This window comes from Chelonia mydas, chromosome 9 (assembly GCF_015237465.2).
Source record: "Chelonia mydas isolate rCheMyd1 chromosome 9, rCheMyd1.pri.v2, whole genome shotgun sequence".
Lineage (NCBI taxonomy): Eukaryota > Metazoa > Chordata > Testudines > Cheloniidae > Chelonia > Chelonia mydas.
Window position 1 is genome coordinate 32,675,345 of NC_057855.1, and position 24,124 is coordinate 32,699,468.

Here is a 24,124-nt window from a genome sequence, read left to right on the forward strand (position 1 = left end):
TTACCAACCCATGAAGAAGAATGGAGGCATTTCACAGCTCCCTTAGGGTAAATCCTACCTCCTTTTTTCCAAGGTCCTTCTTGCAGTGGAACCAGTGTGTTTTCATTATCCTGGGATTGGGACAGAATTAGAAAGACCTGTGCAGCAAACTGTGCTGCTATGAAGCGTGTGGATTTGTGATCTACCACTCTGAGGATCCTCCAGTCACACGACAGCTCTTTAAGAAAAGGACAGTGAGTTTTGGACCTCCAGGGTTGCCTAGAAAGGCCCTTCAAGGTTAACAGCTGGTGGAACCAGGAAGACTTAATCTTCCAGCAGCTGGAAGGGTTGGTGAACAGGCGGCAGCCAGTCAGGGCCCAGCAGGTCAAATTAAAAAAAACTGGCTACTTCTATCAAATGGCAGTTCAATGGTTAAGTCAGGGGAGGGAGGAAGGAAGGATCGATCTTCCCTCTACCATAACCCACAAAGCCACACTTTGTGTTTAGGTCACTGAGGGACTTTTTGATGTACTCAGTGTGAGTGTAAGGCCTAGGCAGGCTAACCTGAGTAAGACGCTGGACTACTGAAAATTAGGTAAAGTCACTTTGCAAGATACCCACTGGCTCAGGCAAGCTGGTGACAAGGCTTCAGGAACAACAGCAGCATAGTGTCACTGACCCAGAATAACCAGCAGATAATAAGAATTTTCTTTCCCTAGTCCACAGCCTAGCTGTTTGCTGTGTCCCAGATCTCTACCTTAGAATCCTTCCTATTGTTTCAGGTTGTGTGTAAGAAGATTCCAGAGACAGCACTCCATTACTTACAGGTTACTGTCACAGGCATCAAGCCTGAACACTTATGCTTAATTTTCCATAGTGTAATCTAAATTTGGGTCTCTCAAATTTTTGGATACCAAACTTTGGACACCTACAGTTGATGTTCAGAGCTGCTGAGAACCCACAATTCCCATTGACGTGTCATTCAACTTTAATTTTATTTATTTTTAAACAAAAGCTCAAATTGCATAGACACTTAGGTGAGGCCACACTTTCACTAGGTAATGTTTCCTTCTTGGAAACTGGGTGTGGATTTGTCATAGTTTGCTTGTATTTGGTAGATATTTGATCTACAGTGACAATAAATATGTTTAAACAAAAGCTTAGCATATATATTTTTAATATCAAATCTAGCCATCCAAAGAACACGCATGATTTTTGCTATTTTTTTTTAACGTACTGTGACAAGATAGCCGATGTTCATATGGTTGGTCCTGCGCTTTTCTTGGGGCACGGGGGTGCTAAGACGCCACGCCTTGCCCCTGCTCTTGGGCGCCGAGAGCCCTGATAGTACCTGGGAAGGTGACAGAGGAGGGAAGTGGGGGAGGGTTCTGGGTTTGCTCCTCGCTCTGAGTCCCAGCCACTCACAACCCCTGTGGGTTTCTTACCCTCATCCCCCTTAGGTGGGGTTACCCTCGGTCCTTAGATGCTGCAGGGAGGGAGTCTCCCTGTTCTGCTGGGGCAGGGTCTCCCTTACTTCAATTCTCTGGTCTTCCAAATCTCACAACACACCTCCAAGCTCCAGTCCTTTCTCTTTCTCTTTCTCCTTCTCCTCCAACTGCCTGAAGCAGGGGATTTTATTAGGTTCCTGACAGGGCCTTAATTGACAACAGGTACTCCAGTTCACCTGTAGCAACCCTCCCTAGGCAACAGGGAACCACACCTTAATTAGCCTAGGGCTTATATATTTCCTCTCTAACACTCTACCACTGCTCCCTGGCTCCTGGATCCCAATAGGACCACTGCTCCCTGGCCCTCCTGTATCACAGTACTATAAGAGTATTGCCCAGTTGCATTTACTGACTTATTCTGTAAGCTTCCTTTGGGCAAAATTTCACTATAATTAGCCAGTCAGGCTTAACTACAGAGTTCTTTTACAGAACACTTAATAGGTAAACAGAGAAAATACATAACTAGTTTTTTCACTTAAACACACATACAATCATGGTTTAGTTGAAGACATAATGACCATCCCCAAATAATATCCCACTACATTCCCAAAACTGGTGACACAAGCCAATCATCCCACAGGTTCTCTGCAATACAGGGTAACTACAAGTAGTAGTTGCCCCTTTTAAAGGAAAACTAAAGTAAACCCATCTTAACCGTCCCAAGAATTTACAAGTTGATAGGCTAAGAAGAAATGGCAGCCTTGAATAAACATATATTTTATAGTTTTACAATTGGTATTTCTGAGCCGAGTATTATAGTCACTCATCTTGCTAAAACGTCATTTGTGACACTGGGAGTGTGAAAACCCAATGAGAGACTGTAAACCAGTGACCATTCTGCTTGAATGGTGATTTGACTATTTTAAAAACATTTAGATCTAGATTGCACTTTTAAGACAACCAGAACTGCATGCAATATTCAATATGTAGGCATACCATGGATTTATATATTTTCTGTCTTATTATCTATCCATTTCCTAACGGTTCCTAATATTCTGTTCGGTTTTTTTGACTGCCGCCACACATTCAACAGTTGTTTTCTAAGAACAATCCATGATGACTCAGAGATCTCTTTCTTGAGTGGTAACAGCTAATTTAGACCCCATTATTTTGTATGGTATAGTTGGGATTATGTTTTCCACTGTGACTTACTTCACACTTAACACTGAATTTCATCTGCCATTTTGTTGCCCAGTGACCCAGTTTTGTGAGATCCTTTTGTAACTCTCCGCAGTCAGCTTTGGACTTAACTACCTTGAATAATTTTGTATCATCTTCAAAGTTTGTCACCTCACCCTTTTTCCAGATCATTTCTGAATATGTTGAACAGCACTGGTTCCAGCACAGCTCTCTGGGGGACACCTCTATTTACCTCTCTCCATTCTGAAAACTGACCATTTATTTCTACCCTTTGTTTCCTGTCTTTTAACCAGTTACTGACCCATGAGAGGACTCTCTTATCCCATGTCTGATTAGTTTGCTTAAGAGGCTTTGGTGAGAGACCTTGTCAAAGGCTTTCTGAAAGTCCAAGTATATTATATACACTAGATCGCCTCTGTCCATATGTTTGGTGTCACCATCAAAGAATTCTAATATATTGGTGAGGCATGATTTTCTTTTGTGAAAGCTGTGTTGATTCTTCCCCAACAAACTATGTTCATCTATATGTCTGATATTTCTGTTCTTTACTATAGTTTCAAACAATTTGCCTGTTACTGAAGTTAGGCTTTCCAGCCTGTAATTGCCAGGATTGCATCTGGAGCCTTTTTTTAAACATTGACATCATACTAGATATGCGCCAGTCTTCTGGTACAGAGGGTATGTTAAGCACCAGGTTAGGTACCACAGTTAGAATTTTTGCAGTTTCACATTTTACTTTCTTCAGAACTCTTCGGTGAATACCATCTAGTCCTGGTGACTTCTTATTGTATAATTTATTAATTTCTTCCAAAACCACCTCTACTGACACCTCAGTCTGGGACAGTTCCTCAGATTTGTCACCTTAAAAGAAAGCCTCAGATGTGGGAATCTCCCTCACATCCTCCGCAGTGAAGACCATTTCAAAGAATTCATTTAGCTTCTCCGCATTACCCTTGTCTTCCTTGAATGCTCCTTTAGCACCTTGATTTTCCAATAGCCCCACTGACTGATTGGCAGGCTTCCTACCTCTGATGAACTTTTTTTCTGTTAGTTTTTGAGTCTTTTGCTAGTTGCTCTTCAAATTCTTTTTTGGCTTGCCTGATTATACTGTGTGACAAAGTTCCTCCTCTGCCTTGGTTGGTCCTGTGCTTTCTGGCAGATTTGCTAGCCTCAGGGGTTGACGGCAGCCCTCAGTTTGGCAGCTTTTGCTAGAGGCTCAAACCTGCTGTTCATTCAGCTAACCTCATCACTGGCCAGCATGGGGAAAACGGAGAACAATCTCCGCAGTCTCTGTTGTCCCACGTAGTGGGTCGGGGACAGGCCAGATCCCTTTCCAAATTAGGCCTTCCCCTCTGGTGTGTCTCACAGACCAGGTCAGCTAGGGAGTTGGGGGGATGCGGGGAACCCGGGCCCACCCTCTAAACTGGGTTCCAGTCCATGGTCCTGTGGATAGCAGCTGTCTATCTCTCCTGTATCAGCTGAGTGACAGCTACAACTCCATGGGCTACTTCCCCATGGCCTCCCCCCAGCACCTTCTTTATCCTCACTGCAGGACCTTCCTCCTGAAGCCTGAAAATGCTTGTACTCCTCAGTCCTCCAGCAGCATGCCTTCTTACTCCCCGTTCCTTGTGCCCCTCACTAACTGATGGGAGGTCCTTTTTAAACCAGGTGTCCTGATTAGCCTGCCTGTCTTAATTGATTCTAGTAAGTTCTTAATTGGCTCCAGGTGTCTTAATTAGCATGCCTATCTTCATTGGTTCTAGCAGGTTCCTGATTGCTCGAGGGCAGCTCCCGCTCTGGTCACTCATGGAACAGAAAACTATTCATCCAGTAGCCAGTATATTTGCCTTCTACCAGACTCCTGCACCCAACTGGTCTGGGTCTGTCACATATCCCTCCCCCCTGCTCAACACCAAGGGGTTGGGCAGTTTGGGACACCAGACAGTGCACATGTGACAAGCCATCGGCATTGCCTTGACAGCTCCTTGCTCTGTGTTGCACATGGAACTGGAAAGGTTGGAGAGATAAGAACCATCTGGTCACCGTTGCGCTCTTCTCTTGTAGCTCGTTGTTCCGCTGCATTCATTGAAGAGGGGCATGGTCAGTCACAAGGACAAATCTGCGCTGAGCAGGTAGTAGCGCAACGTTTCCATGGCCCATTTTATGGCGAGGCACTCCCTCTCCACCACTGCATATTTTTGTTCCCTCAGGAGTTTCCTGCTGAGGTAGAGAATTGGGTGTTCCTCCTCCGTGACCACCTGCGATAGGACGGACCCCAAACCTACTTCTGATGCATCCGTTTGCAGGATAAATTCCTCGGTGAAATCTGGGGCTATCAGTATGGGGTTACTGCAAAGGGCAGTCCGTAGGTCTGCGAATGCTCTCTCTGCTGCATCAGACGATCTCACCAGATCAGGTCCACGGGCCTTCACTAGGTCTGTCAGGGGGCTTGCCCTTGTGGCAAAGTGGGGGATAAATCATCGGTAATACCCCACCACACCTAGGAATGCACGGACTTGTTTCTTGCGACTTGGTCGGGCACAATTTTGGACGGCCTCTAACTTATTTAGTTAGGGTTTTACCAAACCTTTTCCCACAATGTAGCCAAGATATTTGGCTTCCGTAAACCCTACGGCACACTTGGCAGGGTTTGCTGTAAGGCCAGCTCGCCTGAAGGTATCGAGGACTGCCTCCACCTTCTCTAGGTGGGTTTCCCAGTCTGGGGTATGAATAACCACATCATCCAGTTAGGCAGCAGCATAATTGGTATGGGGGTGTAACAGCTTGTCTATGAGGCTCTGGAAGATAGCTGGGACCCCATGTAATCCAAAAGGGAGGAGAGAATATTGGAAAAGACCCTCTGGTGTAGAGAAAGCAGTCTTTTCCTTCGCGTCTTCAGCAAGGGGAATCTGCTAGTACCCCTTTGTCAAGTCTAGCGTAGTCAAGTATTGGGCATTGCCCAGATGGTCAACTAGTTCATCTATGCAAGGTATGGGGTACGTGTCGAACTGGGATACCTCATTTAGTCGCCGGAAGTCGCTGCAAAACCTTGTGGTGCCATCAAGTTTGGGCACCAGCATGATTGGGCTGGACCACTGACTGGGACTCTTCGATGATCCCCAACTCCAGCATTTTTTTTACTTCCGCTTTTATTCTTCCCTTTTGGCCACTGGCACCCGGTATGGCCTCATTGTTACTCTGGCCCCGGGGTTCACGATGAAGTAATGATATGTCTCAGTTGTTCGACCCGGTTTTGTTGAGAACACATCTTGGTTCCGGAAGATCATCTCAGACACCCCATTCTTCTGGTCTGGCGTTAAATTGGGAGACACCGTCACCTATTCAGAGGGTTTATTTTCCTGGGGTAGGTCTTTTCGGTTAGCTACGCATGCCTCTTGTGCATCCCAGGGTTTCAGAAGGTTGACATGATATATTTGCTCTTGTTTCTGACATCCCGGTTGTCGCACTTTGTAATTTACCTCCGCTACGGGTTCAACTATTTCGTAGGGTCCTTGCCACTGGGTCAAAAGTTTACTCTCTGTTGTGGGTATCAACACCAATACTCAGTCTCCAGGCTGGAACTGCCGAACTTTGGCTTGGAGCGTGTAATGAGCTTGTTGGGCCTCTTGGGCCTTCTCTAGGTGCTCCCACACAATGGGAGTGACCCGCGCTATCATAGAATCATAGAATATCAGGTTGGAAGGGACCTCAGGAGATCATCTAGTCCAACCCACTGCTCAAAGAAGGACCAATCCCCAACTAAATCATCCCAGCCAGGGCTTTGTCAAGCCTGACCTTAAAAACCTCAAAGGAAGGAGATTCCACCACCTCCCTAGGTAACGCATTCCAGTGCTTCACCACCTCCTAGTGAAGAAGTTTTTCCTAATATCCAACCTAAACCTCCCCCACTGCAACTTGAGGACCATTACTCCTTGTTCTGTCATCTGCTTCCACTGAGAACAGTCTAGATCCATCCTCTTTGGAACCCCCTTTCCAGTAGTTGAAAGCAGCTATCAAATCCCCCTTTATTGTATCTGTTCCCTCATTTGTAACACATGCTCAATTACATTCTTCCCCTCATTGGGCTCCTCCTCCCAAATTTCCTTGGCTATGTCCAAGATGCCCTGGGGGTGGCACACATATAATAGCTCAAAGGGAGAAAACCCAGCTGAGGCCTGAGGTACCACCCGGATGGCAAACATAAGGTATGGTAGTGTGTCCCAATCCTTCCTGTCTCAACTTACCACCTTCCTTATCATAACCTTCAGAGTTCGGTTGAAACTTTCTACAGCCCATTGGTCTGTGGATGATAGACTGAAGTCCTCAGGGTATGTATATGGAGTAGGACACATAGATCCATCATCAGTTTTGACATAAATGGTGTTCCTTGATCTGTATCTCCTTTGGTAGCCCCACTCAGGCAAAGATCCCCACTAGCTCTTTGGCTATTGTTTTAGAGGCTGTGTTCCGCATGGGGACGGCTTCTGGATACCGTGTAGCATAGTCCAGAATGACAAGTATATATTGGTGACCCCGGGTTGTCTTCTCTAGGGGTCCCACTAGGTCTATGGCTATTTGTTCAAACGGGACCTCTATGATGGGAAGGGGTACCAAAGGTGCCCTCAAGTGGGGACGGGGACTGTGCAGCTGACACTCTGGGCAGGAGGCACAGTATCACCACACTTCTTCGTGCACCCCAGGCCAGAAGAACCTTTGTAGGATCCCTGCCAGGGTCTTCTCTATCCCTAAATGCCCCCCAAAAAGAGGACTATGAGCGAGGCTTAATACTGCCTTCTGGTGTTTGCGAGGCACTAGGAGCTGCTCTACCTTCTGTCCCTGTACTGGTACAACCCAGTACAGGAGATCCTTCTTTATGATGAAGTAGGGGCAGGGTCCCTGGGTTTTCCATTTCACAGGGACCCCATCTATTTCTGTTATCTCCTTCCTAATGTTGTCGTACCTTGGATCTTAGACTTGGTCCCATCCGAAATTTTCTCTCCCAGGGCTGGTCTGCCCAAGTTCTAGGGGACTGGTCTCTATTGTTTCTGCCGGTTCGGAGGCATTAGGGTTGGGATTTGGCTCAGATGCTTCTCCCTGCTGGGTGGCCTCCTTCTCAGCTGCCGGGGTCCACCTACCTACGAGAGCGACACTCTGGCTTTGGGTCAGTATTCGGGTTTCCAAGGCCTTAGCTGCCCTTCTTTCCCTTTTCGTCTTTCTGCCCCGCCTGGGAGTGGAGAAAAAATCTGGGGATATTTCGGAGAAGACTGGGGGTTGACAGTCTACTGTGGACGCCTCACTAGCTTCAGGGTCCTCCCCTTTCTCCAGTCCCCCTACTGGGAGTAAGTCATCAAATCCTGGGAAGTCCCTCCCTATGAGCACCGGGTAAGAGAGTTTAGGCACTACACCTGCTGCTACCTCTGTAGCATTCCCCTGGATTTCAATTTTTACCGGGATGGTGGGATAGTAACTAACAGCCCCATGGACTCATGTCACCCCTGGGTGTTTTGCCTGTAGTAACTGATTATGTTTCACAAGTTTTCCTGAGATGAGTGTGATGGTGCTACCCGAATCTATCAGTGCTGTGGTCTCTACTCCATTTAACCTCAATGGCCTGGTATATTTGTGTGGGGTTAGTGCAACCCCCACAATGTGAATTAGGGAGCATGAGTTTTCCCAGTTTCCTAGGTTACACTGCATACACTCCTCTGCACTGGGGCTCTGTGCAGCTATGTGTCCCCACTCCCCACAGGTGTAACATCTGTATGGGGCCCTAGGCGTTCCCTGGTCTCTCGGTTTGGGCAGTCTAATGTCATGATCCTCTTTACCCTCTGCGCTCTGACTTTTGGTTGCCTCTGGTGGGCCTTCAGCCCCTCTCTTTTTCCACCTGGGCCTTCCTGGGGGCTCAATTGCCTGAGCTCTGGAGGTTGGTGCTGCTAGTTTAACCTGGGGCGCCTCTTCGTTAACTGGTTGGATCGGTTCCCTCGCCGTCCTTCACCTCTCTACCAGTGTGACCACCTCATTGCAGGTGGACAGGTCGTTCTGGCTTACCCAGGTGCAAAGGTCTGGCAGTTGTCCTCTTATGTACCGGTCAAGGACCAGAACCTCTAGTATTTTTTCTGGACTCTGAGACTTGGTTCGTAAACACTTTTGGGCGAGATGGATGAGGTTGTATAATTGGGACTGCAGGGTTTTGTTTTCATGGTACCTGCACTCATGATACTGCTGGGCCAGCACTGTGTTCATTACCCCAGATCTGGCCAGGATCTCTGCTTTCCACTGTGGGTAGTCTGCCGCAGCCTCTTCAGACATATCATAGTAGGCCTTTTGAGCCTCCCCACACAGGAATGGAGCGAGGATGCCAGACCACTGATCTCAGGGCCAAGCCTCCCGTAGGGCTGGCCTCTCAAAGGCCAGGAGGTATGTCTCCACATCATCCTCCAGCGTCATTTTCTGCAGCCAATTGATGGCCCATATGACCCGTGTCCCATCACGGCTGCGGTTCAGCTCTGTAAGGGCCTTCACCTGGTTTACAGTTCCCACAACATAGCATGATCTTGAGGGGCCTGGTCCATCAATAGGCGATTGGTCTCTTGCTGCAGCCGCACTACCTCCTGTTGGGCAGCTGCCTGGACACGGGTAGCCTCCTGCTGGGCAGCCGTGGCTTGTATCAGTGCCCGCACTACGTCCTCCATTGTGGTAAACAAAAGAAAATACATCCTCCTTATTTTTTCTTTATTAACACCCTCCTTCTTCTGCCACACTCTGCACCAAATCCCATTCCTGACATCAGTGTGACAAAGTTCCTCCTCTGCCTCGGTAGGTCCTGTGCTTTCTGGCGGATTTGCTCGTATCAGAGGTTCATGGTAGCCCTCAGTTTGGCAGCTTTTGCTAGAGGCTCAAACCTGCCGTTCACTTAGCTAACCTCATCACTGGCCAGCATGGGGGAAACAGAGAACAATCTCCGCAGTCTCTGTTGTCCCACGTAGTGGGTCGGGGACAGGCCAGATCCCTTTCCAAATTAGACCTTCCCCTCTGGTGTGTCTCACAGACCAGGTCAACTCCACGTGTGTCAGATAGGGAGTTGGGGGAGTGGGGGGAACCCGGGGACCCTCTACACCGGATTCGAGCCCAAGGCCCTTTGGATAGCACCTGTCTACAACATCTCCTGTATCAGCTGCGTGACAGCTACAACTCCCTGGGCTAATTCCTCATGGCCTCCCCCCAGCACCTTCTTTATCCTCACTGCAGGACCTTCCTCCTGAAGCCTGATAACGCTTGTATTCCTCAGTCCTCCAGCAGCATGCCTTCTTACTCCCCACTCCTTGCATCCCTCACTAACTGATGAGAGGTCCTTTTTAAACCAGCTGCCCTGATTAGCCTGCCTGCCTTAATTGATTCTAGTAAGTTCTTAATTGGCTCCAGGTGTCTTAATTAGCTTGCCTATCTTCATTGGTTCTAGCAGGTTCCTGATTGCTTGAGGGCAGCTCCCGCTCTGGTCACTCATGGAACAGAAAACTATTCATCCAGTAGCCAGTATATTTGCCTTCTACCAGACTCCTGCAAAACCCTGGCGCACGTCTACCTGGAGTGCGCCAGGTTGCAGCCCCTATTCCGGCTCCTCACCAATATTTTGTTAAGGTTTTGGTTGCACTTTTCCCCTCACCTTCTTATCTACGCACTCCCTGTCCGTGGCCCCACTAAGTCGCGGGACCTCCTGGTCAACCTCCTCCTGGCCCTGGCTAAAGTGGCCATCTATAAAACCAGGGTGAGGAGGTTGGCCAATGGAGTCTCCTGCGACTGCGGGACCTATTTCCGATCCTCCGTCCGTTCACGCCTCCAGGCAGAGTTCCTCTGGGCGGCGTCCACCGACTCCCTTGACGCCTTTGAGGAGCGGTGGGCGCTGTCTGGGGTTCTCTGCTCGGTGTCCCCGTCCGGTTCCCTTCTTTTGACCCTTTGACCGCACTCCCGTCCCTGTTTTTCATTAGTTGTCCCCCGTAATTTTTTGGCCTCCAGGTCCTGTGGATCTCCCCCTTAGGCTGGGGGGGGATCCTTTAGCGGTGGGCGAGCTTTGCCCGCCCACTTCCTGGATCCCAATAGGACCAGACTCCTGCAAAACCCTGGCGCACGTCTACCTGGAGTGCGCCAGGTTGCAGCCCCTATTCCGGCTCCTCACCAATATTTTGTTAAGGTTTTGGTTGCACTTTTCCCCTCACCTTCTTATCTACGCACTCCCTGTCCGTGGCCCCACTAAGTCGCGGGACCTCCTGGTCAACCTCCTCCTGGCCCTGGCTAAAGTGGCCATCTATAAAACCAGGGTGAGGAGGTTGGCCAATGGAGTCTCCTGCGACTGCGGGGCCTATTTCTGATCCTCCGTCCGTTCACGCCTCCGGGCAGAGTTCCTCTGGGCGGCGTCCACTGACTCCCTTGACGCCTTTGAGGAGCGGTGGGCGCTGTCCGGGGTCCTCTGCTCGGTGTCCCCGTCCGGTTCCCTTCTTTTGACCCTTTGACCGCACTCCCGTCCCTGTTCTTCATTAGTTGTCCCCTGTGATTAGTTGGCCTCCAGGTCCTGTGGATCTCCCCCTTAGGCTGGGGGGAGATCCTTTAGCAGTGGGCGAGCTTTAGCCCGCCCACTTCCTGGATCCCAATAGGACCAGACTCCTGCACCCAACTGGTCTGGGTCTGTCACAACTGTTACACTTTACTTGCCAGAGTTTATGCTCCTTTCTATTTTCCTCAGTAGGATTTGACTTCCAATTTTTAAAGGATGTCTTTTTTCTTCCAACTGCATTTTTTAGTTTGTTGGTTAGCTCTGGTGGCATTTTTTTGTCTCTTCTTACTTTTTTTTAATTTGGAGTATATATTTAATTTGAGCCTCTATTACGGTGTTTTTAAAAAGTTTCCATGCAGCTTGCAGGGATTTCATTCTTGTGACTGTTGCTTTAATTTCCCTTTAACTAGCTTCCTCATTTTTTGTGTAGTCCCCCTTTCTGAAGTTAAATGCTACTGTGGTGGACTTCTTTGGTATTTCTCCCTACCCCGACTCACAGGGATGTTAAATTTAATTATATTATGATTGCTATTACTGAGTAGTTCAGCTATATTCACCTCTGGGACCAGATCCTGTGCTCCACTTAGTGCTAAATTAAGAATTATCTCTCCCCTTGTAGGTTCCAGGATTAGCTACTCCAAGAAGCAGTCATTAATTTTGTCTAGAAACTTTATTACTGCATCCTGTCCTGAGGTGATATGTACCCAGTCAGTATGGGGATAGTTGGAACCCTCCATTATTATTGAGTTTTCTATTTTTATAACCTGTCTATTCTCCCTGAGCATTTCACAATCTCCATCACCATCAAGCTCAGGTAGTCAGTAGTATATTCTACTTCTATACTCTCACTATTCAAGCATGGAATTTCTGTCCATAGAGATTCTATGGTACAGTTTGATTCACTTAAGATTTTTACTATATTTGACTGTATACTTTCTTTCACATATAGTGCCACGCTCCCACCAGTACAACCTACTCTGTCATTTCTATCTATTTTGTACCCTGGTATTACCATGTCCCACTAATTGTCATAACAACTTTCTGTGATACCTATTATATCTATATCCTCATTTAATACCAAGCACTCAAGTTCACCCATCTTAGTATTTAGACTTCTAGTATTTTTGTACAAGCATTTATAAAATTTGTCATCTTTTAGTTGTCTGCCTTCATGTGACGTAATTGAATGGGACTCTTTTTCATTTGACTGTTTCTCTTCAGTTCCTACCTGTACGTTAACAATGTCTATCCTCTCCTCTTTACTAGGATATAGTGAAATCCCATTAATAGATCCTCCCCTACTGGAAGTCTGTGTCTGAAACGTGTGCTCCTCCTCACCTGTCAGCTTTTCCCTACCCCTTAGTAAAAGGCTATAACATAAATGCCTAGGTAACTTTTACCCTGAAAACTTAGGTGCCGAGTGAGTTAGGTACCTCCAGAGTTTGGCAGGAGTTCTGTGGATAGCAGTGGAGCCAAACTTGCACTTTGGCATCCAAACTGGAGTCTTAGGTGCCTAAGTCTGGGGTACCTTAAGTACCTTTGTGGATCTTGGCCTTAGTTCTTTTGCTTCCTGAGAACAAGGACAGCCATAAAATTGAGAGGAGTGTTGGGAGAGAGAAAAGAGGCTCCATCTGCTCGTTTTCCATCTGGTGCACCTGTGCAAAACAGGGCACAACTGAACCATTAATGTTCTTCTAGGATAGCAAAAACCATGTTAAAGCAGGATGAGAACTTGCTTACATTCCTTTCTATTACATTCTCATACTATTATTGTCAGAAGTGACATTTCTTTTCAAAGAGATGGCACCTCCAGCACAGAAATGCCAAATGTAATTAAAAACTTAAACAAAAACACTTACGATAATGGATTCAAGATGACAAATGCTTTTTACCTTTTGAACTTTTATACTGCCTAGTTGAGCAAAATGTGTCAACTTCTTTCTTGGTCTTTCTACTGACTTAATGGGAGTTACAACAAGGACACATTTGGCCCAAACTTGGTGAAATTAAAGATCTGTCTTTTAACACTGGCTTCTCTCCTAGAATTATTAATTTGTGATCATTCATACCTGAATGTCTCTTACTAGCACAAGTCTGTAAGTCTAATTCTTGTAAAATTAGAATCAGGATACTTATTGTATTACATTATGGAGTTTTGGAACCTGTTTTAAAGTAAAATGAATTAAAGTAATATTTCTCAGTGTGGGAAGTCCATATCCTCCAAGCAATAAAATAGAGTGTACAAAAAGAAAAGTTACTGGCCCAACTTCAGCATTGGTGTCAGCAGGCACAAGCCCAGTTGAAGTAAGTTTTAGTAGAACCTGCTTACACAAAGGGTACCTTTGCCCTACAGTCTTGCAGGAGTTGGGATATGTTTATATTTTTATGAGTAATTTATAAAGATGTATGTAAATTAAGGCCCAGATCCTGAAAAATGATCCATTTACATAAGCATTTATGCCCACGCGGAGTCACATTGATGTTGGGCATAATGGTCAACATGAGCTGAACACTCTGTTGGACTGAAGTCTAAATAGATGAACAAAGCTCTTTCTAAATGAAACCCACAGGCAGACGTTGATTCCAAGCCTTCAGCCAAAAATGAGTACTAAGACCATGAGATATTTTGCAAATAATTACAAACCTATCAGAAATAGCCTTCATTTCTGAAGACAAATAGCACATACATCTTACACAATGCAGAAATATTTTATAGTGTATGTTTATTCTGTATTGGCAATTATCTTCAGATAAATTAATCAATAAAAATGTTGGGCCTGATCCTATTTATCAGCAAAGTCAATGGAGATATGTTGTTTACACCACCTTAGGATTTGGCTGGCTGCTTTTAACGTAAACACACACCTTATTCCAATTGACTAATGGCTGGTGTCCAAAATACCCTTGCATCAAAAAGCCTCCAAAATGGAACTTCCTAAATCAAGAAGGTTCAAATGATGTAATTCAGTACTGTTTTTAAAGGAAATGCACTAGATGATTGTTTCACTAGGTTTACCACTTAAACCTTGGGATTCCTTATCAACCTAATGTAGTTATCTAGTACTACTGCTAGAATAAAGCTCTAAAGAAAGAAAACTACAACAAATATTAACAAAAGAAAAATGTTAAAATTAAACTATTAAATGTGGTTCAGAGGGATTTGTTGAACAAGCATAATTTTTCAATCAGATATAAAAGACTGAAGCTCCAATTCTGCAAACACTTATGCATATGCTTAAGTTTATGCACAAGCAGTCCCAATGGGACTACTCATGTATGCCAATTAAGTATGTGTTAATTTCTACTCAGTCAGGGACCTAAGTGAAATTTTTAATATAATATAAACTGAACATTTTAAATAGGATGATTAAGACATGGCATACAATTCTGAATGAAAGAGAAGTACAGTATAATTTAAAAGGTGTAATGTAAAAATGGCTCAGTTATAAAAAATGTTGCATTGAATTTCAATTACATTTAGGTAGTACACTATTTCAAGAAAAACTGTAGTAATTTTTAATACTCACTTTGGGCCCTGATACTGTAAAGACTTATTCATCTGCTTAACTTTACATACTGTGAGAGTAATCCCTTCAATGAGACTATTCATAACGTGTTAAATTAAACAAGTGCGTAATAAGCTTGGTGTCATCCACAGATTTTATGAGCCTACTCTCCACTCCATTATCCAAATCATTAATGAAAATATTGAATAGTAATGGACACAGGACAGACCACTGTGGGACCCTGCTAGATATACTCTCTCAGCAAACCACTGATAATTACTCTTTAAGTATGGTCTTTCAATCAATTGTGCACCCACCTTATAGTAATTTCATCTAGGCCACATTTCCCTAGTTTGCTTATAAGACTATCATGCTGGGCTGTGTGAAAAGATTTACTAAAAATAAAGTTGTATCATGTCTACTTATTCCACCCATCCACCAGGCCAGTAACCCTGACAATGAAGGAAATTAGGTTATTCTGGCATGATTTGTTCTTGATAAATTAACGTTGGCTATTACTTATCACTTTATTGTCCTCTAGATGATTACAAATTGATTGTTTAATCATTTGTTCCAGTATCTTTCCAGGTATCCAAGTCAGGCTAACTGGAGTGGAGATTATGTTTATAAAATTTGTGGATGACACCAAGCTGGGAGGGGTTGGAAGCACTTTGGAGGACAGGATTAGAATTCAAAAGGACCTGAAGAAATTAGAGAATTAGTCTGAAATCAACACGATTCAATTCAATAAAGACAAGGGCAAAGTACTACACTTAGGAAGGAAAAGTCAAATGCACAATTACAAAATGGAGAGTAACTAAGAGAGAGGAGAGTCTAAGAGGTAGTACTGCAGTTGTGAAAAAGGCTAATATCATTTTGGGATATATTAACAGGAGTATAGTATGTAAGACACCAGAGGTACCAGTTCCATTCTACTCAGCACTGGTTAGTCCACAGTTAGAGTACTTTATGTGCAGATTTGGGTGCCACACTTTAGGAAAGATGTGGACAAATTGGAGAGAGTTCAGAAGACAGCTATAAAAACAATAAAAGTTTTCGAAAACCTGACCTTTGATGAAAGGTTAAAAAAACTGGGCAAGTTTGGTCTTGGGAAAAGACAACCAATGGGGGCCCTGATAATAGTCTGATAAATATGTTAAGGGCTGTTATAAAAAGGATGGAGATAAATTGTTCATCATTTCTGTTGAAAGTAGAACAAGAAGTAATTGGCTTAATCTGAGGTAAGGGAGATCTAGGTTAGATATTAGGAATAACTTTCTAACTACAAGGTTAGGTATTGGAATAGGTTACAGAGGGAGCTTGTGTAATCTCCATCATTGGAGGTTAAGAACAGTTTAGACTTGTGGTTCTCAACCTATTTACCATTGTGGGCGCATATGCAGCTGTCTATGTGTTATGTGGGCAGCATCCACACAATATATATATATATACTACCTGTACATCTACCAAAAAAAAAAGGTTTATTATTTGTTATATGACAGCAATATGATTCAAATCAATATAGTACCTTTCATTTTAACACTGGCAAATGTCTACAAAGAGCATTTTAAATGAGAAAATAAGTCAAAACATTTACAGTTAAAATTAATTTACTGCAAGGGTGGCATGGCATGCTTCACTACCACCCTCACTTCTGTGCTGCTGTTGGCAGTGCGGCTGGGCTGAGCACCCGGAAAGTGCGGCTGCAGAGCCTGCCTGCAAAGATAGGGAGCCCTGCCCAATGCAGTGTGCCCTCCCAGCCAGGGACTTCCCCCCATGCACCCATCCCCCCCCCAAACCAGGGAGTGCCCCCCAGCCCCTCTCCAGACTGCTCCCCAGCCAGGGAATGCCCCCCATCACCCAACCTCCCTGAGACTGTCCCCCCAGCATCCGGACACCCTCCCACAGACACTGGGCTGGCACACATGCCTGCCATGCAGAGACAGAATACCCTGTCCAGGGCAGAATGCCCCCCCCCCGGATTTCCCCCTCCAACATCCAGTCTCCCACCCAGGGACTGCCCCCACCATGCATCCACCCTCGCTCCGAGGGACTGACCCCTGCATCCCTCCAGCAACTGCCCCCAGCACCCATCCACAGACTGCCACCAGTCCCCCCCACCTACAGTCTGTCCTCCATACACTGGCTTCACCCCCCTCCCTGAAGCCCTAACTCCCTGCCCCTCCTCCTTAGGCCCCAACCCTCTACACCCCCTCCTTGTGCCCCTTGTGGCCTTAGCCTCTCCACCGCCTCCCTGTGCCTGCTAGTCTCCTACCTCAGCTGCACATAGCTCAGCTGTGCACCCCATCCCACCCTACGTGCCTGCCACTGCGGTCCCAGTGCCATGATCCTGCTCCAGCCAGGGTCACTGGACCCGCGATCTTGGGGGGGCACTAAGCCCCCTAGTCTCCTGCCAATGCTACTGGGCCTGATCCTGCGGGGGTGAGGGGCTGACACTAGGTACAATTTTTTAAAATGCCTAAGTCCCCTTCTTAAAAGTCTCTTAGAAGCCTAATGTCATGTCTATACTTACAAGTTTTGTGACTTTAACTAGTTTTGAGGGGCAACCCGCCCCCCTCCCTCCACCAACTCAGCCCGCAGTGTAAATGCAGTAAAAAGAGTAAAAGAGTAAAAGAGTGCTTATGCTGCTATTGCTTATTTCAATTTGGGATAGAAAATAAGCTATCTCAGTATAAAATGCTTTATACTGGTACAGCTATGTACCTACACTGGAGCTTTTACCAGCATAACTATGTCAACAACAAAAAAAAAATCACATCCCTTATTGATATAACTATGCCAGTAAAACTTTTTAAGTATAGATCAGCCTAGTCTCACTGAAAGTCAATGGGATGGAGCCTATGTCATTTCTGAGAATGCACCTTAAGCATTTTTAAATATTTTACTTCCATAGACTCATCCTGGCACCAAAAGATGAAGGAGGAACACAGAGTCAGGCAAACCTTGTAATAATCCCAGGCTATATTTGGAATAGAAGCCAAATTTGCTGCATCAAAACCACACTAATATTTGCAGAAACCTACAATGATATTTAAAATAACTGTCCTACAAATGTAAAGAGCGGAACTGATTTGAGACTGGGCAACTGCGTTGGCAAAGATTAAAGTAAGTGAACTCTAATTTAGCCCTCCTGGGATATTTTTGCTGAAGAATAATAATAAATGACGCATATGGACAGTTGTTTCATACATGGCCACCAACTTCAGACTATGGTTATCTTAAAAGAAAGAAGTAGATAGCTGTTGTGCAGTTCAGGCACCAATTAAGATCTAGTAAGATTTCACTGGGATTGAGATAAGAGAAAAAGGCAGATGTTAACAAGGAAAACAATAAACCTCTGCATAAACAAACATTACCCCTCTGTCTTCATACAATTTAATAAGTGAAATACAAGCATTTCACTGAATGTTGTTGAATATTCAGTTAATGGAGTTATGTCCGGTATGAGAGTGGACAAAATTAAAAAAAGCTATTCCATAGAATATTCCTTAGAATTCACTAGAGACTGGGAGGGAGAGTGGAAAACTGAAAACTTATTAAATGACAATGGCAAAGAGACACAATTAGATAGTTCTAAGTATCAGAGTTTGTCAAAAAACTACTTTGTAAATTGTAGTATTGATTACTAGTTCTTGCCTCCTGGCTAAGTGCCTCTTTAAGGCACTGAATTGAAACCTTCATGAATAGTGACTTCTTATGGATTTTTTACTACCCTTTGAAAACTAATTTCTGTCCTGACGATATAAACTCATTCCTAGCTTTTCCAGATGTTTAAAATCTTGTCTCTAGCTGTTAATTATATTGTAGATAATAAAGATTGAGAGTTAGGGATTATATTAATTACCTTTATAATTATGCTATGCTAGGGGGTGTGTTCACATCTATAGGGCAGTGGAGAATATATAGAAAATGCATGGAATTGTTCCTAATACAATTGCATGTGTAAACCCCCTAGGCATTTTTATCTTGCCAACTGGTACTTCATGAGATCTAAAATAAAATATGTCACAGTACCCTCTGAAAGTAAGACAGGAGCAATATTTTCACATTTGTGATTTCTTTCTCATGCAGGCCTTCTTTTCACACACATGTTCTTTAATAAAAAATAAGGTACACAATCTAAGAAAAGCCGCATTCTTCATGTCTGAATTTATGACCCAACTATACTATTACCAGGGCTGGCTCCAGGCACCAGCAAACCAAGCAGGTGCCTGGGGCGGCCAGTGTAAAGGGGCGGCAGGACATCAGGCTCTTGGGCGTCAATCCACCCTCGGTGGTGGCGGGAATTCGGCGGCCGCTCCGTCACAGCGCATTTCGTGCTCAGCCTCCGTGTTCGGTGGGCAGGATTCTGCCTCCCCGTTCGGCAGCAAGTTTGTTTTTTTTTCCGCTTGAGGCGGCAAAAACGCTGGAGCTGGCCCTGACTATTACAGGACAATAATAAAGTGAAACATCTTGTCCGTGCGCCTCTTGTTTTCTTTTCAACAACACTAAATTATTTTAAAGGTGTTGCATTGTCAGCACTAGCACTTTGAATACTTTACATATTCATGGGGGAGGGATTCTATCTCATTTGTACCAAAGTCAGTAAAGTTACTCTGGATTTACATTGGTTTAATTGAGATCAGAACTTGGTTCATTGTGAATAAGTAATGTACTTCAACAGCCCTGAGATCATTTACAGTTTTGAAAATTAAGTTTCTTGAAATGTGGTAAGGTAATAAAGGCTAGAGCTTTCCACAATCAGACAGACCAAGGAAAGATGAGCAAATGGAGGCAGTGGCATAAGAGCTATTTGGCTCACCATCAAGTCTGGCTCAAAGGTGATCGGCACACGATTTGCAGTGGTGGTGGCAAAGTGGTGTAATGTCATATTTGTGTTTCCCAGTCTTGGAGCTGGCAGAGATCTAGTTTGGCCTTGCTGCAACATATAGAACCCTCAGGGATCCTCTACATCCAGCCCAGCTACCTGTCACTCTAAGGCAGTGGTTCCAAAACTGGGGTTCATGAACCCCTGGGGGTTCACAAAATGTTACAGGGGGGTCTCGGGAAAAAATTCCCTAGTGGCGGACAGAGCCGTTCATAGGGACACTGGGCAGCACGGGGCCAGCAGTCCGGAGCTTTGGGGACTTTCAAGAGCTAAGCAGATCAAAGCAAGCATATCTATAACACTGGGGAGATTTAAACTTCAAGACTCCTTTTACGAAATAGAAAGGGAGTTGGATATTTTTTGCTGTTTTAAAAATTAAATAGGCTGCTAGTGTTGTTTTTAAATTATTATGAAGAACAAGTTTAAGCTTTGTTGTAATGTGCATTGTTTGCCTGGACTGCGCAAGACCTAAATACTTGTGTAGGAGGAACTCTTTGAGTTGGCTTCTTAAATACCTTCATGCTGTTTCACATCTGATATTCCTTGATGAAACTTAGGAGCCAGAGATGCCAGTATGGGGAGGCGACGAGGGTCACGTTCCGCCCCGCGTCGGTGCCCCCTCCCACAGGTCCCTCCCCTTTTTTTCCGTGGGCCCCCGCAGGCCCCGGGGTGCATGGGGGCTTTGCTCCCACACCCCTTTTCTCTATTGGCGCCTCTGACAGGAGCCTTGTCTTATAACAGGTTTAATCAAAAGTGATACAAGCTGCAAAAGTGAAATCTTGGAAGAGTGTTGCCATTTTTATAATGTAATAAAAATACTGTAAATGATAAATAATAATAAATAGTGTGTAATAAGCATGTCATAAAAACAAATTTTATATTTCCAAGATCACTGCTTTTATAATTTATGCTGAGGTAAGAGAGAAAATCCATGGAAATATTCATTTTTAGGAGGGGCTTCACGAGACTAGACCTTTTAGTGAAAGGGGTTCGCGGGTTGTTAAAGTTTGGGAACCACTGCTTTAAGGAGATGTTTTGGCAGCAAGGGATTGTCTAAGTGCAGCAGTGCTACCAACCCCCATTTTTGCACAGCCATACCCCTACATTATCCGGGGATTCCTCAATGCCAAGGAAATCCTCATCTGGCTCAGTTAGCCTGCTTTATGCCCCTTTATGTTGCCAGATCAGGGCAAAGAGGCCAAAGTAGGGCTAAGAATCTGACCTACAGTGTCCCTCTACATGGAATGGAGAGAGGAATCCACATGAAACCTCCTGGCTGGAGAAACAGAAGCTGCTATCCACCCTCATTCCATGTGAGAGAAGTGAAAAAAAAGAGATGATCTTTTACCCCACCTCTCTCTCCTAGCAGCCAAGTAGGGAGACAGAGATGGAGAGGAAGGCCCCACCTCTCAACTGTGTGTTTATTTCAGGTTAAAAATATACCTACAGCCTCTTAATTCTGTGTTCTTATTTTGGAGATCTTGGAGCTGGCTGTACTGCAGTGAGGAATGTTGAAAAGTTATTTATTACACTAACTTATTGTTAATAAAACATTAAACTATATTCCAAGTAATAATGGGAGATCCCACTTTATAATAGGACATATATTGTTATGACAAAAATTAGTTTAATAAAAATCATAATATTATCCAACACTCCTTGTAAACTGTCTATCAGATTTTCTTCAACATTTATTTTAGATACAGCAAAAGTATTTTAGCAGTACATTAGCTAGACACATTATATGATTTCACTAGCATTATAGTGAAATTATTGACTAACTCACATTTGATTAAATTATTTGTTTATTTACCAGTAACTTAGTAGCCACAATGAAAATTAGCACAATAAAGCTTATTGTATAAATGAGCGTGATTCTAGATCTCTGCCTCATTCATTTGATAAATTTGCAATTATGTCTCTTTATAAAACGGCTTTATGATTTACTGGGTGATATTGGTGATTCTTATTAAGATGTCCCCAGACAGAAAACAATGCTGTATGAAACAGGTGGCAGAGGGGAACTATTAAGAAGACCAGCTCAGTACAGTAGTTTTTCAATTCTTCTTCCAGTGGGTGTTGCTAAAAGAAATGCATGTGGCTGTGAGAAACAAAGAAGTTGAATGGATTAGCCAATATGTCCAATCTGCCCCCTAATTATACACCAGAAGAAAGACTTAATACATCTGCCAATTAAAATAAAAGTCTCCAACTGCCATGGACTAGCAAAGCAGGCAAGTCAGTATTGCTGTAATATGGTCCCATCTAGAATTTCTTTTAATTTCTAATCAGTTGCTTAAGGACAATGGGTCCCACCTGTTTAGATCACCTAGTAGCTGGGAAAGAATCCCCTTGCTAACACTTTCTTTTAGCTTGGCATCTGTATAATTATTATTTATATATATTTTCTTCCTAGCAGAGATTAATATACCTTGGGAAACATCTCCCAAATCACCTGTATTACACAGGGAACCATCTCAACCACCTATTATTGACAGACAAGTTTATTTAAATCTTTAGTATTAAAGAGATTATACATTTAAGATCTCTTATTCTTATTAGCAACCTTGATTTAAACCAGGCTTTTATAAAAACCTGTTTAAACTTTCTGAAGTTTTAGATATTCATCAGTAAGGCTGCGTTTTAGTCACAGATATTTTTAGTAAAAGTCGGGGACAAGTCACAGGTGGTAAACAAAAATTCACGGCCCATGACCTGTCCATGACTTGTACTATATACCCCTGACTACAGCTTGGGTGCTCTGGGGCAGGAAGTGTCCCGGGGGCACTACGAGTGCTTGGGGGAGGGTGTGGCCCAGGGGGTGCCATAGGTGTTCGGGGGTGCGGGCGGCAGCATGCAACCCGGGACCCCTGCTGCTGCTGGGGGGAAGTAATTGGGGGGGAGCGGGGCAGTGTTGTGTGGCCCGGAACAGCTGCTGCTGCTGGGGGTGAGGTGGGCGGCCTAAGACCGCCGCTGCTGCTGTGGGTGTGTGTGCGTGTCAGTCATGACCTCCGTGACAGACTTGCAGCCTTATTCATCAGTAAATGAATGCACATTTTAACATAGCTGGGTATAGACATTTCTTTGTATTTGTGTAAGAAAGAATGGTTCCTGGAAACGGCAATAATAATTTAAAGTAATGATCAGATTATTGGTACACAAAGCAGGTAATCTTAAAGATGAGTTCTTATTTCTTCTCTCTGACACATTAAAATCCACACCTAGTAGCGCCTCACAGCTATGCTGCAGTACCATGAATTAAAAGTAATAGTGAAAATAGAATACTTATGATTCAGTTTTCAAAAATACTAGTAGATAAATGAAAAAAAAAATACTAGTAGATAAATGAAAAGAGTGAATCTTAAAGCAGTTGAGTGGTCACTTATGGCCATTAAAGCACACCCAGGCATGTTGGGGGTGGTGCAGAGCTGCATTTTCCCAGGAGAAGTTCCAGAAGGTACAATGGCTGTCCAAACTTAAGAGTTTGCAGGAGGGGACATGCCACTGTACTATAACTCTGTTTCCTTCTGCACAGTCTTTATGTGATGACAAATTGTTTCCTAACCAATATAATACAATAGTTTTTCTACAACCGTGGATAAACGTGTGAACCTAGGGTCAATTATATGTTTTTAAACTGTACCGCAGATAGAGTTGAGTGTATAATTTGTAATGAATGATTGGTATAATGTATTCAGCCTCTTTTTCTGGTGGTTGAATATTTACAAGCAGGTCATGGTATTTTTAAACTGTATTTGCTATTTGAATTTGTACAACAAATACATTTTCACACTTTTTATTCTCTGGTTGATCATGAATATTTAAAATTCAATCTGTGTTGCTTAGTTGTGATTGGTCAGATAAGTCACACGATATTGTTGAGTTCCTGATTTGATGTAGATGCAAGCTCTCCTGGGATGTGCTATCTGCTAGCCCATGCATTCCGGGCTTTGCTGCAGGAAGGTATGTGCGGTAGAACAGCATGCTGGACTAGACTGCTCTGGTATACACTCCAAGAGAACCAGAAGAATGTAGATTCAGCACACAGGTTCCTCAGTCTGCCCTAAGAGGAATGATAACAGGTGCCAATTACAGGAAATTTTTATACTTCCATCTGCTCTCTCAGCTACAGGAAATGAACTGGTGTCCGGGTTCAGTACTGCAGCATCCCAGCCAGGTGAAAAAACCTGGCCAAACTGCCCCTGTTGCTCTGAAATGGGCAAGTCTAAAACAGAAGTGATGTCTATGTATGAGATTCTTTTTTCAGTGGGAACATTGTATTTAATGGATACTTCAAAACTCCCAGTGTAAAATATGTAAATATGTCCCATGAGCTACACAGGATTTCCTGGTTGTGATAGCAGGCAATGAAATATTATTTGTTTTTAAATATGAGAAAATTGCAAGATATTATATAGCATTCAGGAATATACAAATTATCTAGCTTGTGTTACTTCCAAAGTCATAATCCACCAGCCAAAATCAAGTGCTTCATAGCTGGTTTTAAATTTAACTGAAGATTTTCATGTATATCTAAGAAACAGAATCATATAAA

General features: G+C 44.1%; 1 protein-coding gene across 3 annotated transcripts in view; it reads right to left on the bottom strand.

Annotated features, from left to right (window-relative positions):
- FBXO36 (F-box protein 36) overlaps nucleotides 1–24,124 on the bottom strand; it is a 72,981-nt gene that overhangs the window by 20,925 nt on the left and 27,932 nt on the right. Inside the window, exons 1-2 of one of the 3 annotated variants that reach the window (XM_043521920.1) lie at nucleotides 1,425–1,581; nucleotides 1,217–1,330 (exon numbers count right to left, since the gene is read on the bottom strand). The exons of 1 other annotated variant lie outside the window; for it this stretch is intronic. In XM_043521920.1, the coding sequence (XP_043377855.1) occupies nucleotides 1,217–1,330; nucleotides 1,425–1,430 (120 nt within the window). In that variant the 5' untranslated portion in view covers nucleotides 1,431–1,581. Of the gene's footprint in view, nucleotides 1–1,216; nucleotides 1,331–1,424; nucleotides 1,591–24,124 lie in introns of those variants that run through there. One more of the 3 variants, XM_043521921.1, reaches the window with a different exon arrangement.